This window comes from Chiroxiphia lanceolata, chromosome 6 (genome assembly GCF_009829145.1).
Source record: "Chiroxiphia lanceolata isolate bChiLan1 chromosome 6, bChiLan1.pri, whole genome shotgun sequence".
Lineage (NCBI taxonomy): Eukaryota > Metazoa > Chordata > Aves > Passeriformes > Pipridae > Chiroxiphia > Chiroxiphia lanceolata.
In genome coordinates, this window is record NC_045642.1 from 24,731,507 (window position 1) to 24,756,907 (window position 25,401).

General features: G+C 45.9%; 2 protein-coding genes across 7 annotated transcripts in view; one reads left to right on the forward strand and one right to left on the reverse strand.

The window, feature by feature from the left end:
- PACSIN3 (protein kinase C and casein kinase substrate in neurons 3) lies at positions 1-24,599 on the forward strand. 6 transcript variants are annotated; one of them, XM_032692186.1, is made up of 12 exons: positions 1-121; positions 12,316-12,398; positions 13,843-13,943; positions 14,400-14,556; positions 15,331-15,566; positions 15,964-16,119; positions 16,670-16,845; positions 17,681-17,801; positions 18,262-18,398; positions 19,053-19,118; positions 19,621-19,781; positions 21,362-24,599. In XM_032692186.1, the coding sequence occupies exons 3-12, from the start codon at positions 13,890-13,892 to the stop codon at positions 21,475-21,477; spliced, it is 1,380 nt and encodes a 459-aa protein (XP_032548077.1). In that variant the 5' UTR covers positions 1-121; positions 12,316-12,398; positions 13,843-13,889; the 3' UTR covers positions 21,478-24,599. The 6 variants fall into 6 exon arrangements, with proteins under 6 accessions (XP_032548077.1, XP_032548083.1, XP_032548080.1 ...); XM_032692188.1 differs by lacking the exon at positions 1-121 and adding an exon at positions 333-420; XM_032692192.1 differs by lacking the exon at positions 19,053-19,118 and having other exon boundaries at positions 2-121.
- The window catches only part of DDB2 (damage specific DNA binding protein 2), a 50,874-nt gene that overhangs the window by 18,349 nt on the left and 7,124 nt on the right, over positions 1-25,401 (reverse strand). Inside the window, exon 2 of the mRNA XM_032692181.1 lies at positions 22,599-22,700. The gene's annotated coding sequence lies outside the window, so the exon portion shown is untranslated. The remainder of the gene's footprint in view (positions 1-22,598; positions 22,701-25,401) is intronic.

The window sequence follows — 25,401 nt, forward strand, 5'->3', positions numbered from 1 at the left end:
TACTGGAGGCGGGGCGGAAGCCCCCGTGTCCCGCGGCTGAAATAGGGGGAGGGCTCAGCCTGCGCCCAGCCCAGGTGGCCGCTGCTCGCCGAACGTCCCGCCAAGTAGCGCTGCCTGCGAGGTAAGCGGCGGGATGACCTCTGCGGGGCTGTGTGCTCCACTCTCCTGGGCCGGGCGGCTTTCAGACCTGTGCCCCGTGGAGTGCCGGGGTCCTGGCGGCAGAGCTCATCCCAGTCCCGCCGCTGCCTTCCCGCGGCGGGCAGCGCGGCGCGGGAGGGGCTGGCAGCTGCGAGGGAAAAGTTTCCTCATGGAAAGGGGGCGGGTGGGGGAGGCGGTGCCCGGCTGGGCGCTGCCTGTGGGTAGAAGGGGACCGGGAGGCGGCTCGGCGCAGTTCGGCTGGAGTCGCAGCGGAGACCCCCGGTAGGTGCGGAGAGGGGCGGCGGGGCTGCGATCCCCGGCAGGTTGTTAGCGGGGAGCTAGGGAAGCTCCCGGGAGAGCTCCAGTCCCTCCGCGTCCCTCGCAGCCCGGCCGCCAGCCCAACCCTCGGCGGGTGCCCCGTCGCCGGCCTCCCGGGGCCGGCTCGCCGCTGCCGCCGCCCCGTCGCTGGGGGTTGCCGAGGCTCCCCCTCCCTCCTTCCCTCCGGCACCCGCGCCTCCGCTCCGCCGTGGGGACAGGGGCCCCTTTGTGCCGGATCCGCGCTGAGCTGCTTCCCACTCTGAAACAGGAGCCGCAGGCGCTGGCAGCGCTGTGGAGAGGGGGGATAAAGCGGCTTCCCAGGACCCCTTGGGGGAAGGGGCCGCGCCGGGGCCCGGGCTCAGGGCCGCTGCACTCCCTTGTCTCAGGGGATCCGTGTTGCCGGTCTGTGAGCCGGACTCCTGACAGCCGGATTGAGGAGTTCGGCAGGCGGGACAGTGCTCTTGCTCATTCTCTTCGTCCCTTCTGGCTGCCGACAGCAGGGAGGGGAGAGGAGGGCGGGGGGCAGGCACAGCGGTGCTGCCTGCGGCTGTGTCACTGGGCCCCTGGCAGGCTGCTGGGGTTACCGTGTCCTCTGCAGCCCAGGGCAGGAAAAAGCTGATAAACATGGAGGGTGTTAGTGGGCCTGAACATCCAGTGCTTGGGAAGACAGTCTCATTTGTCACTGTTCACGGGAGGAGGGTTCCATGATCTCTGCAACGCTATTGATAAGTGAAGCTAGCATGGCCCGAACGCGTTAACCTGTTTCACCACTTTCTGTGCCAACTATGTGTTCTTCACTTGCTTCAGTTCTTCAGGCATGCAGAAGGCTCAGAGCTGGGTGGTGAGAGCGAGGTTAGCTGACCACTTCTGGATACTTGTTCCTGGCCCTAGGAAGTAGTCTGGCCTTTTCTTTCACTCTTTAACCCTGGAAATACATGCTCCCTACCTCCTGAAACTGGAGATGAGCCTCTCTCCCCTTCAAATCAACTGCCAGTCTAATTTGCGCAAAGGAATTTTTGATATGATGGTAATTGATTGCAGTACAGTACCAAAGCAGAGCCTCCCACTCCACCCTGGAATTGAAATGTCACTGAGAAGTCACTAAGCCTTACAGTGGGTGACACAAGTCATTCTGGGGGCGGTGTGGGAGCAGAATGTACAACTGCAGCATGTGGGCTAAAAATGACAGGGTCCAGATACTCCTTGCTCCAGGTGTGAGCTGGTCTCTGGGTGGAGTCGAAGTGGAGCTTCTCCCAATGCATTGCATAACTGGACACATTCTTTCAGGCAAGGATTCACCTTTCTCTGAAGTGCACAATGTGCTCTGTGTGAGATGGAGTCAGTTCTCCTTTGACTGTGTTTTGTGTAATTAATGGTATTTTACTAGAAGTTCCCTAAAATATTTGCTGGATTGTCCTTTGAGTTGCAGCTTGGAACAGAATGAATGTGTGAGCTGGATCAGCTGCCTGTTGCCTTCCCTATTCTGTGCCTGCTCTATTGTATTGCTTTATTGGCTTTTTTTTTTTTTCTCTCTTCTGACCTATGAGTTTGAGCTTCTCTGGCTTGCCTGTGCTTGTTCAAGTGAAGACTGTCTTCTTCTCAGGCTGTAAAAACCAGTAACTTCAGTGCCTCAGCTATGCATAGGCCTGAGAACAACTGCCCACCTGTAACTCCGTTATCGAATGTCAGCAAGTGAATAGGACCGTGTGTGACTGGACTACACTAAAATGCTGCAGGTCATTGGCAGACTGTTTGTAACCAAGTCATAAAAGCTTGAAAGTCTTGTGGACCCAAATTAATTTCTTCACAGGACAATGACTGGTGGTTTTAGTCATTTTAGGGGTTTGTGGCTTATACAAGACCTAGCCTGAATCTTCTGGGCTTTCCCTGGACAATTATGAATTTCCAACCAAAAAAAAAATCTATACACACACACATATATATATATTCGTTCAATAATATAGTCAGGTATATTTGTAATGTGACTTCTTAGGAAATGCAGAGCTGTGAGAACACATCAGTCACTGCAGCAGGGGTGATGTGAGCATCTGTCAAGAACTCATGATATCACCAAGCATGGCAAATACTGTATATTCTTTATTCTGGCCATCTTGAGGGCTGGAGATTATTCAGTTGTTGTTTGATCTATTTGGTCTGTGTCATGGCTGACATCCAGGGATTGAACTGGGGACCTCAAAAGCTAAAAGTATCTGCCTGTAGCCTGAGTGGAAAAAGCTATGCTCTTGATCAGCAAGCATTAATAAACTGCTATCTTGATCAGCAATCATTAACAATTTTTGCCATCAGCTGATCAGTGATGTGTGAATTTGGGCTGCTCTTGAGAGTTCATGGGGAAATGCCTAAACAATAGGGGAGCTGTTTAAGCCCTTTAAGAAGCTCTTATCTTTTTAAAGCAGACTTTGTGATCAGGCAAAGTCTGACTATTTTATCACTAGTCAGTCAGCATGATGGGTGTAGAGAGTACTCTATGACAGGCAACTGTGTCAGATAAATTTTAAAAAAAGCCTTAATATTTTAGTTTGAGGCCATAGCGGATGGGTCAGAAAACAGTGGCTATTGTATCTGGAAGTTTTTATGAAGAATTTGGGATTTTGCTCTTTGAACAATTACAAAAGAACTTTGAATCCATGGAGCAGTTAAGAAGCTATTCAAGCGGTAGCTTTTTGCTACTTCCTTGCAGCACGGTGACCACTGTAATTTAACATCCAAATGCACTCTGACTGTTTGGGCACAAATTTTTCCAGCATAACAAAGTGTAATGTCAGTGCAAATAGCCTGGTGCATCCTCTGCTATAATCATCCAGCTTTGTTTCAGTGACTGGTACGTTAGTTTCAAGTTCCTTCAAGCTGAAGTACAGGCTGAAGCTGGGCACTGCTGTAAGGCAGTAAGTGTGACTGGCATCCTAATCATATTTGAGCCTTCAGTGGTTTCTTCTTGCTGTGAATGGCATGATGGGAAAGAGCCTTTCAGATTTGTGATAATCGGAATTTGTGTGTTAAATCTAGTGATTGTCACTGGGCACCATAGTTTGTTGAAGAGGCATGTGAGATCTCCATGGTGCCAGGGGCTTGGATCCAGAGGCATTAGGCTTGTGTGGGATTTTATCCTCTCTTAGAAGGTGATTGTGGTAGGACTCTGTTTATTGCAATGTCTCAGTAAGCTCTTCAGACTAGAGGAGTTAAAATTGCTGCAGGCAACCCATAACTAACAATGTTAGCAAATCTTCAGCCTCCTTAGCCCTGTCTGTACTTTGAGCTTGTCCAACCTGCATCTCTTCTGTTTGTAGGAAAATATGGTCCTTACCTCCTGAGCTCTTGGGGCCATGGTCGGTCTTTTCAGTTGCCTACAGGTGATTTTTTTTGTTGGCAGTAGCTTCTTCCTGTCCCTTAGCACCCCTGCTGCCAAACCAAAACTCTCCTTCTCCTGAGTATGCTGGGCTACATCAGCTGCAGTACTGCTGTGCAGAGCTCTGAAGTAGCTTTGCTGCCTTCTCTGACAAGGGCAAGAAGCTTTCATGAAGGATTGGGAGAAGATGCAGCATATTTTACTTGAATGATTCTGGATATTTACTTTTGCTTCTTACTGTTTCCAGTCAGCTCTATCTTGTGCTAGGACTGCTGATGTGTGGAAACCTGTGTGAAAGCCTGCTCTTGGCTCCAGCAAGCTTCTACCCCAATGCAAGCAAAAACTCAGGATTTGAGCTGCTTCACAAAGTGTGAGGAGGGGGGGAGATAAAGCCCACTGTATTGCTGTGTTGTGCTTGCAGTTTTTTAAAAAGCCTTCCAGTGTTCTTTTGTCACATGTCGTGTTGAGTCCTGAGGACCAGAAACTGAGATCACTCCTTTGGGCAGTAGACTGAGAAAGCAGATGACATTGCAGCGATGCTGAACAGTTAAAATTTATCCTGTCACGTGGGCTGACTGTCCCATTTGCCTGTGTTCTCCTGGAGTCTTTTGGATAACATCTGGGATATGAAGTAATTTATATTAATAGTCCTGTCCTTCAGCTTGAGATCCAAAAATCTATTTGAAGAGGCACCACTGATACCAAAGAGCAGATTCTGTGTAGATACTGTGAAAGCAGATAAAAGTCACTCCGTGACATATAGGACAATGAACTTCAAGAAGAATGTGTGAAGTGTTTGTGGCCTTTCAGTGGAAGAATTTCAGCCTTTCAGTATTTAAAGGGAGCTTATAAAAAAAGTGTGACTTTTTACATGGATAGATGGAGATAGGACAAGGGGGAATGGTTTTAAACTAGAAAAGAGATTTAGATTAGATGTTATGACGAAATTCTTTACTCAGAGGGTGGTGAGGCACTGGAATAGGTTTCCCAGAGAATCTGTGGATGCCTCATCCCTGGTAGTGTTCAAGGCCAGGTTGGATGGGGCTTTCAGCAACCTGGTCTAGTGGGTTGCATCTCTGCCCATGGAGGTGGGCTTGGAACTAGATGGTCTTTGAGGTCCCTTCCAACTCAAGACTTTCTATGATTTTATGAAGTATGAATCTCCACAGTGCAGGCCAGTTCCTAATGGCTTTCCTACTTCAACTTTGTTGTCTGTGTGAATCTCTAGCAAATCTGTTAGAAAGGTATGAGAGTATCTTTAAGAATGAAATATCTACTAAGTGAATAATCTGCCAGACTCTTCTTGAACCAGGAGATACTACAAAGGGAATCTGAATTACTGAATGTTCTCTTCAGTCCACAGAGCAAGCAATGCTTTCTTTCCACATGTCTGGACCCATAAAAGACTGTGAAATGACTTGGTATAAAAGCTGGCATACAGTCCTTCCAGTTCATATGGTATTGAAGTCTGCTTTACAGTTGCAGTTGGTTTTTTATGCTGTTTAGATTTTCCTGCAAGGAAGCAATTGAGTAAACCTAGTTCTGGTGAAAAAAGGTGAACAAAGTGGAGGAACTGATCACGCTGTGAACAGAAGAATGAGTAATAGGTGCTATGCATTACCTCATTCTTCTTTTTTACCATAAGAGATGTCTTAGCACTCAGTCTTACCTTATTCAGTTCTCAATTCAAGAAGTTGGTTTTTACTCCCTTCTATGGCCTGTTTGGGACTTGAAGGCCTCCAGGGAACTGGATGAACTTCAGAAATGCCTTGATGATGATGATGATCTTTCATCTTTTTGTCTACGTTAGATGAATATTTGGAAGGAAAGTATTCACATAATAAGCAGTTTTAGTAAATCAGCTTTTACCGAGTAAAACCAGAAATCTGTTTGATGCAATCATCATAGATAAAGAAATACAGTACTTTGAATTAATTGGCCCTGAAGGATGAATTTCTTGCCAACTCTTTATCTTCCATTTCTCCCTTCCTCAAAAGGCAGCCAATGGAAAAGATGACTGTTGGTAAAGCCAGCAGTTGCAGAACTGCAGATGGCTTAAAAAACTAGTGTGACTTCCAAATGGGAGGAAGGGGCAGAGAGGGCTGGAGGTATCTGACTGCTGTGCAGTTAGTGAAGTGAGAAACTACCAGAAGCTTAGTGTTAGAATGGATCTAACTAGCTTGTGGCTTCTCTAAAGGTTGCTTGATTGCATTGATTGAAGTCTGCTTCCTTAAGAGTTAATGCATTCAAGTAAACTTGATCCCTGCTCTGGGGGTTGAAAGGTGATTAAATCACAGAAGGAAAATATTCCATTGACAGGGACTTACTGGAGTTTGCTTCCTCACTCCTCACCCGCTACCCCCAATTGTTTTGCAGGAAACACGCCTGATCACCATTTCCCATTATTTCTGCCTTCTTTACTCAGGGTTGGATGAGTCTGAGGCATTTTGTTCTGTTTTGATCAGTTCACATAAAGATCCAAACAAACAAAACTTCTTCCTTCAAGCTTAGTTGGAGTGGGTAGAGTAGCTCAGCCTGCTGTTACAATGAGTTACCTTTACTAAGTTACAGGAAACTGGATTATAGGATGGACTACTGATCTTGTCTTACCAGTCACTGAGTGCAGAAAAAAAACATTACCTGGAAAAAAAGGTAGATTAAATCCTGGAATTTTGCATTCAGTGCACAATGAGACTGCTGAGGAGGGATATAATAGCTTTGACTGGAGCTTTAAACACCTGTTTATCAGTGATTTAGGAAGAAAGAGCTTCCAGTTGTTTGGGGTCCCTTCTGATTGAAAGGGAAATGCTGACTTCATATATTTGCTGGCAAGCTTGGTGTTTGCTTGCAGAGATGGATGCAGCAGGTTGGCAAGTACCCTGGGAAATACCCAGCCTAGAAACAAACAAGTGCGGAGGCTCAGGGAGTGGGACAGCAGAGATAGCAGGTTCTCAACATCTGCCTGGGTTAAAACCTTGCCGAGACAATGGTAAGACAGGGAGTGAGAGCTGGGAAGTGGGCATGCTGACTAATGTGTGGAACAGGAGCAATGCTATTCACAGGACTAAGAAAGCAGGCTACTGTAGTGCTGTTCCTGGTAGCTTTCATGTGTGTCTTCTTATTGAACTGTCAGCTGCTTCAGCTTGTAACTGCCTGTTAAGTACATAGACACAGCATACATGTTTAGATTATTCCAGCAACCCTTTCAAATAAAAATGAACATGGCCTGTTGCCCCATTGGAGTGTGGTATCCAATGGTCCAACACTGATTTCCTCCCTCCTTTAACTCTGTATTCGAGAATATAATTTTTTTTTTAATAGGAAGCACAATTTTGGAAAAACTTAGAACATACCTTGATAGCCCAATACATTCTTTCATTAACACTGTCTCATACTGTTGTGTTAACCAGGATAGATCTGTGTTCCTGTAATACTAAAGATCTCCTACATCATATAGGAAAAGAAGGTAGATTTTTTTCCTTTTCTTGGTAAAACAATTTCTGCCTGGTATAGCTATGTCAGCCAGGAATCTTAACTCTTAGATCAGCAGCAATGTATTAGTAGAAGCCTGGCCTGTAGCCTTGGCCACTGACAGGGAATAGCTAATAAATGTGGAAAGTATTGAATTCTGCATGAACATTTTGAAGACAACTTGGGTGATGCATAGGGCATGTCTGTCATCTGTACACTAGCTTGGTCTGAATGTGAAGGAGACCAATATAGAGAAGCTGTGTTCTGAAATAAGAGAGTATAGTGAAGCAGCACGTAGAGTCAGTAGGTCAGTCCTTTAACTGGAACAGGATCTTCTCTGTATTTTAGTACTTTGGTATAATCCTGAAGAATTTTGCTAGTGGACAGCCACATGATTTCTAGAGAATCATTGTCTGGGATACAGGCTTCTGTTAACAGGCTTGCACACAGCTAAAGTGACCTCTGTGTATAGTTGCTGTTCTGCCTGATGTTTCTCTGACCTCTCCCTGGCTGGAGAGATGAGCTGAAATCTTGCTTGAAACTGTATTAGGCAGCCCTGGCAGGCTTCAGTCCTTAGGGAGTGGCTGGGAAACACTGGCTTAGTCCTTTTCCCAGTCATGTGATTCTACTGAGGGTGTGACCACTGCACTAAGATAAATACCTATAAGGGAAGTTTTGGAGGATCTTTGTTACTTGGCATCCTCTCTAGCAGTAGAGAACTGACCCCTCTGGAGAAAGGTGAGTATACCTGTAAATATCAATCCTCCTATATAATGGCAGTGGAGAGCACATTACTGGGCATCATCCCAGTTACTGGTTCAGAGCTATTGGATGTGCACTTCCAGAGATGGTGAGCCTGGAAAGGACACCCTGCCCCATGCCCCATTTCATTCTCTCCATCGGGGACCTTCCTAACTCTACTGTACCAGCAGCGATCCAGTTTATTACACTGCTGGAGTCATGTGGAACCTCCTGGCTCCAGCTCCATTCTGACAAGTTAACAGGAGGAAAAAAAAAGGATTTCTTGCCCATCATTCTGTAAGGGGAGCCGGGCTGCCATCCTTCAGTGTATTTTAATTGTTCAGATTGAAACTTCAGATTCACCCTACACCAGAGTGCCCTGGAGTGAAAACAATACCTTCACCACTGTCTGCTACACAGAAAAGTAACACTGGGAATCAAACAAATTGGCTGCAGAAAGTATCACATTGCTGCCTTGTGGTGTTAGTTGTTGTCTTGAGGTGGATAGGCTTTAACACCTATATAGAAATTAGTCCATAATAAAAATGCGGCTCCACCAAAGCCTCAGTTACTAGATAAATATAACTCAGATTATTCCTACATGTGTCTGCATCCGGCATTTGCTGTTGCAGTTAGGAAAGGGAAGAGGTATTGGGCAGAAGGCCTTGTCTGGTGCAGTGTACAAGCTCCATTGTGTGGATGAATTCCTGCAGGGCTGCAAGAACCAGCCTTTTGAGCTTTTTTAGAGTTCAGAGGCTTGATCTCGCAAACTTAAGAAAACAATTGCTTACAAGGACTCTCAGGAGGCGGTCAAACAATGCACAGTGATGCCTTGGGCATTTGGAGGCTAGAAGTATTGGAATGTGATGTAGATGGAAGAGGATTTCTGTGGTTTACCTGCCTTAGGGAAAGCTTTCAGGGGAGAAGAGCTATTATTTCTGTTGGGTCTAGAAGTTTTCTTTGCGAATCAGGACACTGCTGCACAGATGTGAGAGCATGAAACAAAAAGGCACACCTTGCAGTGCTTAATTGGATTCACACATGTTTTTGGAAAGGAAGGTTTTAGTCTGACACCTTGGTCTGAGGGCAGGGATCTGTGGTCTGAGATGCGTCCCTGACTGGATTGGTGTGAGACTAACAACATGGTTTAAAGGTAGAAACAGCTCTGTTATGCCAAGCCCTCTGGCATTTTCCTGAGTGGAGCTCAGAACCAGTGAAGCAGTCACGAGCCATTCCACCTCTTTGCAGCTAAAGAACAAGAGACATTTTTTGATAACTTAATAGGGAGTTGATAGAAGGTGTAGCCTAATAATTATGTTGGTCCCTAAGAGAGAGCAGGTATTGAGGGAAGGAGGGAAGTACCTTTTCTAACACTACTAGCAGAAATGGTTGTAGCTCTGCAGAAACCTCATTTGCATGGTTGAGTTTGCCTAATGTTGGTGGTTGTAGTGGTGTCTGTGATGTCCTTATCCATAAACCTGTGGAGGTGTGAAATGAATAGCGATGTATTTACTCTTTCCCTCTTTCTTCAGAGAGCTTGTCTTGCAGGAGCTGCAGTGAGGTCTTAAGTAGCTCTTAACTGTGAGAGCTGATAGAGGACGGTAGGGATAAACATTCCTTTGCCCTGCAAATATGATTTGCTAAATAGCTTCCTCCTAGCAGAGGTGGCAGTGGCATCAGTAGGAGTGGCACTGACTCACATGAAACTCTAGTTGACCCAATATAACTCCAGCTACATTTCTCATACTGTACAGGCTCTGCTAGCTCTCCTGAATCATTTGGTGGCTCTTGTTATATCAGGCTGTCGACAAAGTATTCCTGTCATCTCTGCTGTAAAATAGCCTCCAAGATTTGGCATGTAGGGCATATACTTGCTTTTTCTGTCAAACTCTGGTTTTCCCTGGTCTCAAGCTCTTGGTGGCTCACAACACATGGTATTTCAGGAATAGCTAGGCATGAAGGGATGGACTGCCAATCTACTTGCTCTTCTTGGGCTCAGGGTGACAGCAGCAGCTGTTCTTCAGCGTCTCTGTCCAGTACTAAGTACCTTCCCTATGTCTGCATGCAGATCCAATTTGATCTGACTGACATGGGGTCATGGAGTATGTAAACTCCAGAAAAAGCCTGGCAGAAGAGGGTCCTCCTTGTTCTCTGACTTTTGCTTCTAACAAGCTAGATTTTTCTGGACTTCTATAAAGTCTGTACAACTGCTATGGAAATATGTATTCAGCTGGCTGCTATTCAGGTCATGAAAATTAGCCTGTAGAAATATCCTACTTTATTGTATTCTCCCACCTAGCTTCGGTAGTGATGACTACAGTAGACCCTTGAGCTGTGGGATGCCACATGATATTATGGATGCTGAAAATTCACGTGAATTCAAAAGCTGATTGAAGAAATTAATGGAAGAGAAATCTGTTGAGTGCTCATTCATAGGTGCCAGGTCCAGCTCAGGAAGATCCTGTCAGCAAATGGTTAGAGGCTTGGAGAGTATGCAGGGAGGCGTCATGTATGTTTGCTCTGCTCTCAGAACGAGGGAAGGTATCTGCTTTTGGCTGCTGTCTACAGAGGTTATGCAGCCATGATAAACCTTAGTCTGATCCACAGAGCTACCTACTATTATATTTCAGAGCCTGTTAGTGATAGTAAAACTGGTTATTTGGGTTTGTAACTTCTGAGAAAGTAGGGCAGGTATGGCTCCAATTCTAACATGGAAACTGCAGAAAGAATGGATTCAGGTTTCGGAATGGTTTGGAGTTTTTTCCAGGTTTTTTTGCCTGACTGTCCCTCAAATGAGCAAGCACATAGTGACACACAACAGCTTTCCACATTTATCCCCCAAATTCTAGCACTATGTAGTCAGCCTGAATTGGAAACCAGAGATGGAAGGCATGTTTGTGATTCATTGCTTCCTGATAAACTGGGGATGGGGGTGTGGTGTGGAAAAAGTGATACAGCCTTCATGTGTCATATATAATTGATCTGTGTCTTCATCAGGAGAAAGAAGGAAAGAAAGGGTCTGGGACAGTTTTAAATATACTTTTACATAGCAATTTCAGGAATGTGTAGTCTGGTTTTATTGGGGACTACTAGGAAGCCTTAGAAGGTTTATGATGAGCTTTAGCCTTTTGTCCAGTGACCTGGACCATGCAAAAGGGTCACAACTCTTCTCTCCCAGTCTCCCCCCCTCTTCCTCACCAAAGGTCATTAGTCTCTTTGCAATAACCCATCTGCTTTTCTTTCCTTCCTTCTCTTTTCCTACCTTCTTTCATTTCTTCTCAAAAATGGTCTTACTGTCTGACTAAAAATCCCACTTCCAAGTTTTGCAGTTTCTGCTCTGTTTCCTAATCTTCCAGCCTCAGCCGAGTGAATATTGGTGACCGAGAAGGGATTTTTTTGCTTGTCTGTTGTTGAGGGTTTGTTTTTTTTTAAATACATAAACTTTTACATTGAAGTAAATACCCAGGGATGTAAATGTAAGATAAACAAAAATGCCTCATTCAGCCCTTTCTTTCCTTAGCCTCTGCTTCTCTTTGCTCTGTGGAAAGTTGATGACAGTTACCTGTAACATAATGGCAAAATAAAGTATTTCTGAGAATGTGATAGGAACAGCTAACAGAACCAAAGGATAAAAAAAGCTCTCCTGATAGAGAGCCACATCCTACCAGGGCAGTGCTAGGTGCTCTGCTACTAAAGGGACTCTAGACCAGAATATGCATTCTGGTGAGTTTTGGTTTTATTTTTTGAATGTAGAATTATCAAGTCCTTTGACTTGTATATAAATCCTCTTCATTTAAAAGGGACTGGAAAAAGTATATGTGTGTATGTGTCCTTCTTTTTCTCCCAAAGCCAGCTATTTGTAAAAGTGTGTGCAGCAGTGCGTGAAGGCGGTGGGGTTTGCTGCATTGGACACTCTCCAGTGGGGAGGACCAGGCCCCACATAGGGTGCCTGGGGCATGTGCTTATTTTAGGCCTTTCTGGCCAAGCTGTTCCCCGTGCTCAGCTGTTGTGATGCTACCTTTCCCGCACAGCGCTGTCATGCTGCCCCAGTGTTTCTATTTTAACTCTCTCTGGGGCTAGGTCTTGTGACACAAGGATTTGGCGTCTCTGCTACATGCTGGAACATGGCATCTTGGGAGGCACGCTGGCTGCAGTTGCTATATCAGAGGGTGCCCCTCCTAAGTAACTAGTAGAAGAGAGACATCCCTAGGATTGCAGCGCATCAGAACAGGCATCATCCCTGTAAAGTGTCTGACTGTGCCCATCTCTGTCTCCTCCAGTTGTTTTTCAGAGTTTGAAGAGCTTGAGACATACTTGCCAGCTTCCCACTGCTTCCCTGCAGCATCTCACTTTCGGCTTTCAGGTATGTAGTTACTGGGACAGCAGTAGAGTTGCATGCCCCAGAGGCATGTAAGGTGGCTTTGGGGCTGGCTGACCAACAGTGGGGAGGGAGGACAGGGACAGATGGTTATTCATCATTTCTCAAGGTTTGCCCACCTGAATGTCACATCCCATTTAACAACGTGCTTCAGTGAGTGGAATTCAGCACTTCCAGCCTTCTGAAGAATGCTGGAGGAACAGCATTAATATATTTCTGACACACTCCATGGGATGACACTGGGCAAACAGAGCCAAATGTCGGAAATTCTTGCAGCCTGTGTTGGGGTGCTTCACTGTGTGGCTTGTGACACTGAGAAGGATTTGCCGGAGGTGGGAGATGTGGACTCTTGACTTAATCTTCATCCGTGGGCTCTGTGGGCTGGCAGAATGAGCAGATACCTCTCTGGGGTGTGAGGGAAGCTTTTTATAACTAGGAATGTGCAAGAGGAGAAGGGGCAGCAAAGGCCACATGCTGCAGTAACCTAGGCTTGCCTAGAAAGGACTGGGTTTGTCAGCCAGTGACTGGGCTTGGGTCTTTTCCTGTTACTCCTGCTCTCGTTCCTGCACAAGAACAACCCTGAGCCTCTCCCTAAGGAATTCATAGAATTGCACCGTATCAGGAACAAACTGGCAGTGCAGGCTAGCACAGGGAAATGGGCAGAAGTTCTGAGACAGTGGAGAATGAGAAAAAGCTTTTACTTTCCAGCCTAGATTTTGAGCCTAATGCAGTAAGACTTGAGGGTAGTGAAAATGCCAGCTGTGCTGGGCTGTTTCTAGGGAAGCAGTGCTGGGTAATGGGCACGTATGCTGTGCTGCTGTTTGGCTGAGTATGCCCCAGCATGTTTCTGTAGTTCTGCTCAAGCCCAGCTCAGTTGGTGGGCAGCTTATAGGGCTCCTCCCCATTCAAGACATGCCTGCCTGCTGACTGCTCAACCTTGTTTTCTCCACTCAGTTGTTGTAATCCCGTAATCCTGAGTCATACTGGGAAGCTGGAGTCATCCCATTGACAAAAGACTTACTAAAATCTTTCAAGGCAGATTTCAAATAGCTTTAGCTACCTCAGTTTCTGCTACCCTCTTGAGGGCCTTGGTTAAGAAAGGAATCTCTGCAAAGATATCTGGTGCTGCTGGAGAGTGTCGGATTCACGAGCATCTACAATATCTGTACAGCCAAAGTTTAGCAAGATTGTCTTCTACAATGTGTTACAGGCCTGCCAAGGTGGCCTCCTGTCTGCAGGGAGGGAGGAGGCTGGTTCAGTCCTGGGCATCTGCTGGACCTGGCCATCTGCAGCTGAAGGGGCAGTGATGCCAGTACTTGACTGTATGATAGCAAGTTGGGCTCCTCCAGCTCCAGGAGTCATGGAGAACTGTGCTGTCTTCAAAGGCTCAGCCAATGCTGTGTTTGAAATCACTTTTCTCTCCTCTCAGGTTAACTGAAATCTGCAAAAATTCTCTGCTGCAAGAAAAAGGGGGTGATGTCATCAGAAGATGATGCTGGTGGGGAGGCTCCTGGGGGCAGTTTCTGGGAGGTAAGGAAGGATAATTGGAGTGTGAGGGAAGTAGGAATGTTGTCTTACCACCCATTGCCCATTGGTGGAATTAGGGGGTTGGGTTCCAGGTTTGTGGGTGACATGTTGCCCTTGCGAAGTGGAAGGAAGGAAGGAACTGGGTGGGGGGGGTTCAGCACCATGCTGTGTGTTACTGCAGGGAGGAGGTGACCCTTTCTTCCACAGATTCTGTGGAGTGAGAGTTCCTTGTTCAGCTGACACTGATCTGAGATGTGAGAGAAGCAAGCAGAGCATCTCAGCTTCTTCCCTCCAGTGCTGTGTCTGCCTGAGAGAGTGTCAGAGGAGGGTCTGAACTCAGATGCTGGCTTCAGAAGGGCCTACACTCCCTTCCCACACAATGACCGACCTGCTGCTGTCTGTTCTGAAGGAACGTGAAAGTCAGTACAGCATAAACAATAATGCTGTGTGAAATTTCAGGCTGGAAACTACAAGCGAACAGTGAAGCGTGTGGATGACGGCTACCGGCTCTGCAATGACTTAATCTCCTGCTTCCAGGAGCGAGCCAAGATAGAGAAGAACTATGCCCAACAGCTAACAGAGTGGTCCCGTAAGTGGAGGACCAATGTGGAGAGAGGTAAAGTTGGCAGATTGGACTGGGAGCAGGAAGCAATTATGCACTCTCTTCCTGGAGTGCTATCTCTTACTGAGGTGACACTGTTTCTGTGGGGGACAGGCTTCCCTTCCCCTGGAAGGGGGTGGCTTTCTTGGGTGTCTTTTTTTGTGTGCGTGCCTGTTTTTGTAGTCAGTCCTCTGATTCACTTGGAGAGGTGTTCACTACATTGTCATGTGTTTGGTTACAAAAGAAAAAGATCCTTTTGCTTAGTTTGGCAAGTCCTTGGGCAGTTCAAGTCTTAAACGAAGCTGCAGATATCCCCTTTTTGAGGATGGCTTGGCTGTGTCTCCTCCTCCAGTCAGAGAATAACTCCTAATGCTATGATTTAGTGGCAGTGTGCTCAAACTGATAGCATCTCACAAAGTAACAGGAAACAGCAGGACAGATGTCCCAAAGGACCTACTGATTTGTGGAGCAGAAGCTTAGCCTCAGTCATGAACTAGTGTTGCTATCTGTCAAGCTCAGGCAAGATCTGTGAAGAGAATTTTTTACAGAAACTTTCTCCTAACAGGGACCATCTGGGACAGCTGAGGCTGCCTGAAAGAAATGCCCACCTGTAATAGCCAGTCTAGATGCTGCCTGGTGGGTCTGTGGAGAACAGTTAATGCTGAACTGTGTGATGGGGCAAAGTTAAGGAAGTGACTCTACTGGTAGATGTATGTAGGAGGGGAAAAGATGCGCATTCCTTTCTGTGGGCAGGAGGTATAAGAGCCCCTCTGGTGCTTATTCCTACAGGTCCACAGTATGGTACTCTGGAAAAGGCCTGGCATGCCTTCCTGACAGCTGCAGACAAACTGAGTGAAATTCACTTAGCTGTCCGGAACCACCTGGCTGGTGAAGACTCAGATAAGATCAAGGCCTGGCAGAAGGAGGCCTACCACAAGCAGATGATCGGAGGCTTCAAGGAAACAAAGGACGCAGAGGACGGGTTCCGAAAAGCCCAGAAACCCTGGGTGAAGAAGATGAAAGATGTGAGCAAAGTGTGAATGGGGAAGGAGAGATTAGGGCAGTTGAGCTGGCTGCCTGATTGCAGAGCCAGCGGGCAAACAAACTGAGTTTAGCCAGAGTAGCAGAGAATTCCAGAGAGGGAGGGATGTCTAGGTGGTCTCTTGTTCTTGTGGTTTTATAACTTCCTTTGCATGTGGGAAGACTTTGGTAACAGGTTCTGTATTCCTGCATAGCAGGTGAACACTGAAAAAGAAATCATTTGAAGGTACCTCTTCCCATTGGAGCATTGTTTACTAAATGCCAAATCGGCATTCCTAGTAGGTTGGTGCAGACTGTAACAAATGTTAACGTGCCTTCTCTGAGTATTGGAGGATCAGTGTGGGCTGGATCATCACTTTCTCTGCATTCCTCCTCCTACAGGTGGAGACTTCTAAGAAAAACTATCATGCAGCCCGGAAGGAGGAGAAAACAGCCCATACAAGAGAGAACCATGCCAAGGCAGACTCAACTGTCTCACAGGAACAGCTGCGCAAGTTGCAGGAGCGTGTAGAGAAGTGCACTCAGGAGGCTGAGAAGGTGAGAGTATGTTGTATGGATGTGGGTCACAAGGATACTCCTTTCAAGGAAAAAGCGCTGGTGGTAATGTCACTCAGTGAAATGGCTCCTGCTGAAGGAGGTATGAGATTCCATTGTCTGAGGTTTTAGTGAGCTAGACTGAGATTTCAGTAACTAAGGTCTCTGTCTTTGAAATTGGGTAAGATCTAATTTGTAAGTGAATTTAAGATAAAAAAAGGAAAAAAGTGTAGAGGATTTGGTGTAGGGGGTGGAACCTGTAGAGCTGAAGACTTTGCTACCAAAAGTAGCTGATTTGCCTGTCCACATGAGTGAATGTGTGGAAGGTCGTCTATGGAAGAGAGTAGCAAGGAAGGACAGGGAACTTGCAAGAATATTAGGAGAGCAATGGACTGGGATACCAGCTGTGGGACTACTTCTTTCTTTGGTGTGTTTGTTCAACAGTGCAGGGGGGAAAAAAACTTGTCAGTCCCAAGCCAGAGTAGGGGGAATGTTGCTGGTTTGACATCAGGGCAACACAGCTCACCATTGCTGTCCTCCTGTGTTGATACAGTGCAAGGATCAATATGAGAAGATGCTGGAAGAGTTGAACCGCTACAATCCCCGCTACATGGAGGACATGGAGCAAGTGTTTGAGGGCTGTCAGGAGGCAGAGCGCAAGCGATTGTCCTTCTTTAAGGAGATGCTCCTGAATCTTCACCAGCATCTCAACCTCTCCACCAGCGAAAGGTACCAGCCCTGATACAGGAGGGAATTCTGCCAGCTTGGAGTGCTGTAGGCTCTGGTGAGGGGTGCCAATTCTGGTGTCAGTGAAAGGGAGCCGGCTGCTTGCATCTGTCAGGTTTTGTTCCTTCCCCTTTAAAGTGTATCTTAGAACTTGTATTTGGTCCCTTTAGACTGACCAAATACCTCAGAGTGCTGGTATCTCTGAGGGCAATGCCAGGCTTCCCTATGAGGATTTTCTGCCTTTGAACACTTCCTCTTTTGCTACTGTCCAGTACTGTCCTGTGGGTGTGTTTCTATTCTATGAAATGCCTCCATGTTTCTATATGTAATCCCAGTCTGAGGAATGCAGCTCTGTTGCTTTCTGGTATCTATAGTTATTCCACCCATTTTGTCCTGAGTAGAGACCTTTTGTGAAATAATAACTGTAAAGCCCACAAGTTGCCCTTAAGTAGGGCTTACACAGGGAAAATAGTTGCAGTCAAAAATCTTCTGTGCCCCTGTACTTTTAAGGTAGAGGCAACAAATGTGAGCCACCTCCCTGTCTGTGTGCAAGAACGTGCCAGGTTCTTTCAGTGTGCACTTAATGAGCTGTGCTGAGAGCTGGCACTTGTTAGCCAGTGCCACACCAAACAAGCCTGTCCTGTTTGCCAGGCTGACTCTTCTGTAAGGGTGGCTGTGTTTTCCAAGGGCTGAACAGGTGCTGCTCTAGGATCCTTAATCCTGGGGGATTTAGGATGCTGTGTAATTGTGCATTAATTTAATCTCTTCCTTCCAACTTGGCTTTTGGGAAACTGCCGAGAGACTTGGTTACTGGTGGTTCTGTCTGTTCTGGTCATAGCTTTCATGCGTTGTATCGAGATCTCCACCAAGTCATCATGGCTGCAGACAACCAGGAGGACCTGAAGTGGTGGCGCAACACTCATGGACCGGGCATGGCGATGAATTGGCCTCAGTTTGAGGTGATGTAGCGTTCTAGACCGTACTACTTCCAAACAATTAGCTGCTTTACTGAAATTGGGGGATTACTAGTCTTGTGTTGGAGAGACCGTGTCTTTGCTCAGCAGGCTCAGGATGTTAAGCTCTTCTAAAATTGCTGTTGTGTTGCAAGCTGTTTGGTGCCCAAAGGGACATATGCAACCCTGCCAAACCGCAAATATTCCAGCCATCGAGCTGCAAGGTTGAAAAACAGGAGGTGGATCAGGGCCTTCTGACAAGTTCCTGTGATAATTTCCTCACAGCTGGTTGTTGCACCTTGGAATTCAACAGAAGTGAGCCTGCTATGCCAGCAAGGCCATTGGGCTAACCAGCTCAGCTGCTACTGAAGTACGACCTGGTCTTCTGTCCTGTACTGGGCAAAAACGATGCACAGAACTTTTCTGTCTGAGTGGCTTGATAGTGTTACTGGTTTTCCTTGAACAGGAATGGTCCCTTGAAACACAGCGGCAAATCACCAAGAAGGAGAAGAGTGGCAAGATGGCTGATGATGTCACACTGACCAGCATTATGCCTACACGAGATGGTGTTGTCTCACAGACCCCTCTGCAGACAAGGCAGAGGTAAGGGCAGAAGTCTGGGATACATCAGTTAGTCCTGCCTAGGGTCATGCATGAATTGGATTGAGAGGAGTGATCTCTTCCTTAACTTCCTGTCTCTTGCCCATGGCCTTGCCTGTGTCACTCTGGAAAAGACCAGGTAGAAAAGGCGGTTTAGGGTAGCTGTTTGGATTTGGTTTGGGTTTGTTTTTTTTTTTCCAGTACATGCTGCCTCACAAGATGCATTCCTTGTAAAGATCCTTCTAGTGACAAGACTTAGCCCAGTCAGGCTAATGTTGTGTGATTCTGGCATGCATTTCCCTGATTCTTCTTCCTCCTTCCAGACAGAGTGAGAAGAGTTGGGAACTGGCAGCTTTGCCAGTTGGCTGTGTGGTTTCTTAAGTGCAGGCATCAGATTTTTATTGTTTTTCCCTGGCATGGTGCTGAGTACTACCTGACAAGTCTGGGTATAGCTGCTTCCCTTGCCAGGAGGCAAGCTGGAGAATAGGGAGAGGCTGAACAGACTCGTCCTACTGTTCCAGTAGCTGTCCTGCTTTAAAAGGTGAACTCTAGCCTAAGTAAACTGAGCAGAGAAGAATGGGGATATCAAGATTTCTCAGGGCCACTATTGTATTTCACAGTCTATTGGATTCAGGGGCCCTATTTGTCAATCTACAGGTTTTCCTATCAAGAGGAGCAGAACAGCCTCTTCTATGACACCCTGAAGGCACCCACCCATGTGAAGTTAGTATGGAACACAGCCTCTTCAGGGGTTTTTGGGTTCCAGGTGTCTGTCCTCTGCTGCTCTTCACTTCTGCTCTTGTCCCTGACTTGGAAAACGTAATTCCAGACATCTCTTTAGAATGGGAAACATGGCTCTTCCTCTCTGTCTTATTCTTGGCTGGAATAACTCTGGACATAGCTGGGCTCTCCAGTTAGGATTGGCCTTTCTTGTTTAAGAGGGTCTGCTAGAGGAAGATTGGATCATGAAGGGCGTGCATGTGCGAAAATAATTTGAGTGAGTTACCCTACTTGCCCTCAAGGCTCTAATGCTAGGATGCTTTCAACAGAATCTAGTATCTCCGGGGATCTGTTCACCCTCACTTGGCTGTTGGGCATCTTGCACCCTATTCTATAGCAGAGCAGTCTCGGGGGGAGTCAGGGTGGTGCGTGATTCAGGAGGAGGTGGGTGAGAGATGAATTTACTAACAACCACATTGTCCCCTCTTGCCTTCCACATACAAAGCGGAGGGAAGGAAGACATTTCAGAGTGGTCAGATGGAGACACTCCCAAGAAGTGCCTGGATGCCAACGGGCACGAGGAGGACATAAAGGTACCAGGTGTACGGGTACGAGCACTGTACGATTACACAGGACAGGAGGCTGATGAGCTGAGCTTTAAAGCAGGTACAGAAGCACTAATCTCTTACTAACCTTTTGCTCTCCTCACTTGGGCTGACTGACTGAAATACTCTAAGAACTGGATGTCCCCTTGAAAACTGATACTTATTCTTCTTCCCTTTGGTCTGATGCATTGCCAGCTCCTGTGAGGTGGATGGTACATTGGGAAGTCCAACTTGTTCTAGACTAAAAGACAGTGAGGCCACATGAAAAGAGGCTGTCTAGGCCTTGGACACAGTGTAGGGAGAGCAGACCCCAAGGGATAAAACAGATCCTTCTTCCCTCCTCGAGGCATTTATTCTACATTGTATCTTGAGACTTTATGAAATGCTTCTCCCTTGTACTATTGATATAAAAATTTCATAGGTGGTCTGGATTGTCCTTTGAAGTAACTTGAACATTGATATTTTGGGAGAAAGCTGAGCTCACTGACATGCACTACTGAAGGCAGAGTTCAACTGGCAAAAAACCAGCTGTTGCTCAAAATGGGCATCTTAAGATTGGAGATTCTTGCTTGCAGCAGAGGATTGAGTGCTGAAGCAAACAGACCCTTTCCCTTTCCTTCCTGCATATAAATTAGTTTGCATGTGCCCTCTTCTCAACTTCAAGAGGACATCTGGATCTTGGGAGCGTCTCTCTCATCTCACTTGTTTTGAGTTTTACATGGTATCTCTGTGCAATAGTGCTCCAAAATACACCTGTTTTAAAAAGGCACTGAAGTCCTTTAGCAGCAGGGCTTGTGCCTGAGAGCAGTATCTGTGCTGCAGTGTTAGCATACTAGTAAACTTCTAACACTAACTTGTGGCTTTTAAAATATTTCACAGTATGGGTGCTCTAGACCTTGACTGCTCTCTTTGCCCACCCAGCAGATGCAATGGGATATGACTTCTTAGGTTTAGTCATCTCCTTTCCAAAACTGTTCTGAGCAACATGCAGCAGTAAGGCTTCAGCTTAACAGCAATGACTTTCTGAGCCTCTGTGTGGGATGTGCCTATTGATACAGCCAGACCTCCCTTTCTGGCAAAAATATGACCACGTACTGGTGGAGAAGGGGACCTCTCTACCCTTCCCAAAATAGATGTGGGATGGTTAAAAGCCTTTTCTGGTCAAAGTCTGTGAAATTAGTTGATTGCATGCCTTGCTGGCTAAACCAGACACTTCATCATGAAACAGGCATGGAACAGAGCTTAGCAGTTTCTTATGTTTCCTTCCCACTTGCCTACCAGAGGAGCCACTAAGAAGAAAATCTGAGATCCTTCTGATTGCTCTGGCTTGTAAGCATGTTCTTTGGGGCAGGAAAGCAGGCAGAACTATAGGGCACAAAAGTATTTCTGATGTTGAATAGCATAAGTGAAGGCCTGTTTAAATTCCTTGGCCTAGGGGATGGTATCGATCACAGATACTGAAGAGGTTAGTAACTCTGGCTTTGATTAAACTGTGCAATATGATACAAAGTGTTGATAAGGGGAGAAAAGTGTGGTGATTCAGACCAATAGGTCTTGCTTTTTATCAAGTCTTCTGAGGTGGGTAAAAATGCCATGCTGCCTCTCTCAAGGCTGCTTCCTAATGCATGTTTTTACTTTTAGGTGAAGAACTAATGAAGATCAGTGAGGAAGATGAGCAGGGCTGGTGCAAGGGCCAACTTCTCACTGGCCAAGTTGGACTCTATCCTGCTAATTATGTTGAGAAGGTTGGATCATGATTGCTGCTGCCCTGCCAGTGCCTCACAGCCATACCAGCATCTCCTGCAGAGGTCACTGGGTCACTCTTGGCCCCAATACACCTTTGCAGTATATCCAGCAACTTCTGGACTTTGAGGGCACATATTCCATGTAACTAATGCTTCATTTTAAGCACCTAGATATATAGGGATTTTCTAAAAAATAAACAAGGATGAATTAAGACTTCTCTGACTGAGCACTATAGTAGCGTAGGAGTGCAGAGAGAAACAGATCCTTTTGACTTGCACTCAGTGCAAGGAGATAACTGTTTTCATGTGACACTAAAACAGAAATCACATTTCCTTGGCTTCAATGCACATACATCTATAGGGTGTTGAGTCTGCCCTGTCCCCAGGCTTCCTGTTCAAGGAATTTTGGATGTGCAGGGTAATAGGGAACTTTGTATTATTTCCCCTTTTTAGCTCAGTCAGGCTGACTGGCAGAAATCTATTTATTCTTCCCCATCTTTCATAAGTCTTCAGTATCCCTAACCTGCAAGCCTGTTGGCTTCCCTGGTAAGGCAGCTGGTACAAGTGATACACCTTCAACAACCTGGATATCTCCTTCCACTGCCCTCATATTTATTGGGATAACCCCAGGATGGATGATAGTATAGCTGGAGAACAGGAAAAAGAAGCTTCTGTCTTGCATGATGTGGCTGTTCAGACTAACAAGTCTAACAGAACTGTCTGGCTCCCTGAGCTAAAGTGGGCCTTAACACGTGCTGAAGGCTGGTTTTAACAAAATGACAGCCACATTGCAGTACTGTTCTTCTTAGGACCGCTACATCCACTAGTATGTGCTGGGGTTTCTAATGCATCTAGATAATTTTGGATACACCTCTTTTCATGAACACTCGGTGCATAGCAGAGACCCTCTTTTCTTCTCCTACATCTTCTTGCCTTATACAGGGCTAGAAGTGCACTCCCTGTTTTGCCAAAGATACCCTACAGTGTGATGAGGGGCTACACAGTGTGGAAGCTGCCTGCTGGCTAGGACAACATTAATTACTAGAAGGAGTAACTCCCCTTCTAGTCCTGAATTGCTGCAGTTGATAAGTGCCATTCAGCAGGAGAAGATGTATCAAACATCTTTATCTCACCTGTCTTTCTGCTCTTGAAAGTCTCTGAGGCTGCTGAGATAAAGTGGGATCCTGATCCTAGTGTTCTTCATATTCAAACATAAGGACTGGTAAGCCATAGAGCTTGAGAGAATAAAAAGAAAAAAAAAAAGGAAAAGCTCCCATTGTTGGAGAAATAAAGAAAAACAAGCAAAATGGCTTCCTTAGTACATCTGCTTGAAACTGCTGTTGAAATGCATTGCGAATTTGTAGTAGTGTTCTGTAGTTGAGTTCTGAGTCTGGCTTAGCCTGAGTGAGTAACCTGGTTAAGTCAGGTGCACAGAACTCAGCTGAGCCTCCACCAACCACATGTGGTGAGCTGCTTCAGAGCTGTTTGGAAAAAGGGTGATACATATAAGTCTGAAGTCATATGTGAGCACTGGGATTAAAGACCAATAGAATGTTAACAGCAGCTAGTAAACCAAAATGGACAAATTCAAATACTGTTAGTTTATGAGAGATTAAAGTATCACAAACATCTCCTTGCCTGCCTGACAGAGCAGAAATTAAACCTTTTATAGCACGCAGGATGCCTTGAAATGTAGTTTGCCATGGACAAAGAGATCAGAGACTAATGCTATTTAGTGTTCTTGTGGGACCGCAGAAACACATCAGTTGAAAGGTTTTGAAAGTATCTCTAGCACTGTACTTCATGAATGGGGAGAGGGGTGCAAACCAAAAGAACAAGGCTAAAGCACTTTGTTCTGAATCTGTTATTTCTTAAGAAAAAGTATTTCCAAAAGGCAATTAAAGATTTAAGCAACAGACATTAAAAAATGCCTGGAATGAGCTAAGAATTTACCTATTATTCTATGTTCAATATCTGAAGAAACCTCTAAGCTTATGCCATGTAAGATGTGTTGGTGTATAAGCACTTGGATTTATTTAAAGATCTTGTCTCTTCTTTCAGTTCTGTGTCCCAGGTAAATTGTCATTAGTGTTGTACAGTAATTGCAAGTGTTCCACTTGCTGATCCACAACAGAATGATTTGTTGCTCCTTTGTCCTAGCACACATGAAGACATGACAGACTTGTGAGATAACTGAGACAAAGTCAGATATAAAATGACCTGAGATGTTCTGTAGTCAATACTGAAATTTACCTGGTTAGACTGGATATTTTCAAACACTAATGCTTGACTTTCATGTAAGGTCAAAAAATTGTAGAAGTTACAAAGGATAACATGGAAACTTGACTTCCGATTCCTCTTCGGAGTTCAAGTCAGGCTGTAATTTGGGATGGAGTTAGGTGTGGCCAGAGCGTGCTAGAGGACAGAAATGCCCAGCAGACAGGACCTCTGATTACAGTACAACCAACCTGAAATTCCACAGGACAAAGTCTGAACAGACTTGTTTGTCCTAGGAAAACATGACCACCTGATTATAATGGGCTGCTTGAAGGTTTCCAGAAATAGTGACATACTGCAGCTTATGTGAACAAGTCCCCTAAGGAATGTTTGCACATCATAAAGTCCTGCCAAGAGCTGAAGTAATGGACAGCAGACAACACATCAAGAATGAAGAATTGCTTGGCTGGGCTGTACCTCATAAACTGGCATGGCACTTAGCCCTGGCTGCCCAAAACCATCTGGATTAGTAAAAGAGAGTCTGTGTAGTAAAGAACCAGCTGGAGGGGAGTAAAAAAAAAAAACCAACAAAACAACCCACATCTAATGATCTTATTTTAAACTAATAACTCTGCCTGGAGACTTGGTTTCCCACAGAAGCAAAGGAGGTTTTGTTAACCACAAAGGCTCAAGTTGAAACTTGCCATCCATGCCATGCCAAAAGTTTTGTGTGCAAACAGAGACATGTACACATGAACTAATTGCTGTGCCTGAATTCCAGAAGGCCAGTGAAGCCTTCTCCTATGGTTTCTGTAAAAACATACAGATGCATCTCTGTGCCTGATGGACAACACACTGAAAAAGTATCTAGTCATATTTTATTTTTTAATAAAGCTGCTCCTTGTGGAAAGCTCATACATCTGTGGTTAGCAGATAATTACTTTGGTTCTGGCATCTTCCTGGAAAAGAATTTTGGAAGTATCATGCAAAACTTGGATCTCCTGCTGCTGCTGAATTTTCTAGGAAGAGGAAGTTAAAGATTCTCTATGATGGATCACACCCATTTCCCCAAAGCAGCAGCTCAGCTTGCTCAACCCAGTAATGATGTTTCTGCCCTGTAGGCAAAATCTGGATGGCAGAGCCCCCAGGACAGCTGTGCTCTGTGATAGCAGCTGAGAGTTGCGGTCAGCAACCAGCTCTGGGTGACGCTCCCACAGCCCTGTGTGGAGCTTGGGGCCATGGCTGCTTCAGTTTACTTTCCATCCCACTTCCCCATCCCCTGTGTCCTTGTGGCTGTTTTGCTTGGCACTGAACACTGAGGCAGGTGCAAGTATGTGGCAATGCCGCACAGAGACCCGTCAGCGCTGTTACAAACTGTCCTGCACTCCCTCTGCTCCTGCCCTGTTTGCAGACCCAGCCCAAGGCTGTAGCCCTGGCGAGCTCAGCTCTGTTATCTGAGGCAGGTTCCCACTGCCTGCTGGAGCTGCCTCAGCTGCATTTTTAGAACTGCTGCCATTATGCTTATGGTCAGCAGGCTGCAAAAATCTTCTGCACCAGAAAGCTGGTGCTGGAGTCACTATGGGCTTGAAGACTCCACTCAGACCAGTAGGTGATCGTTTCTAGGGTATATGCACTGAGACAGCTGCTGACAGGTGACGGGGCTGAACATGAGACCCAGCCAGTGCCACAAACTCCATCTTGACCCATGGAAATTTTGGA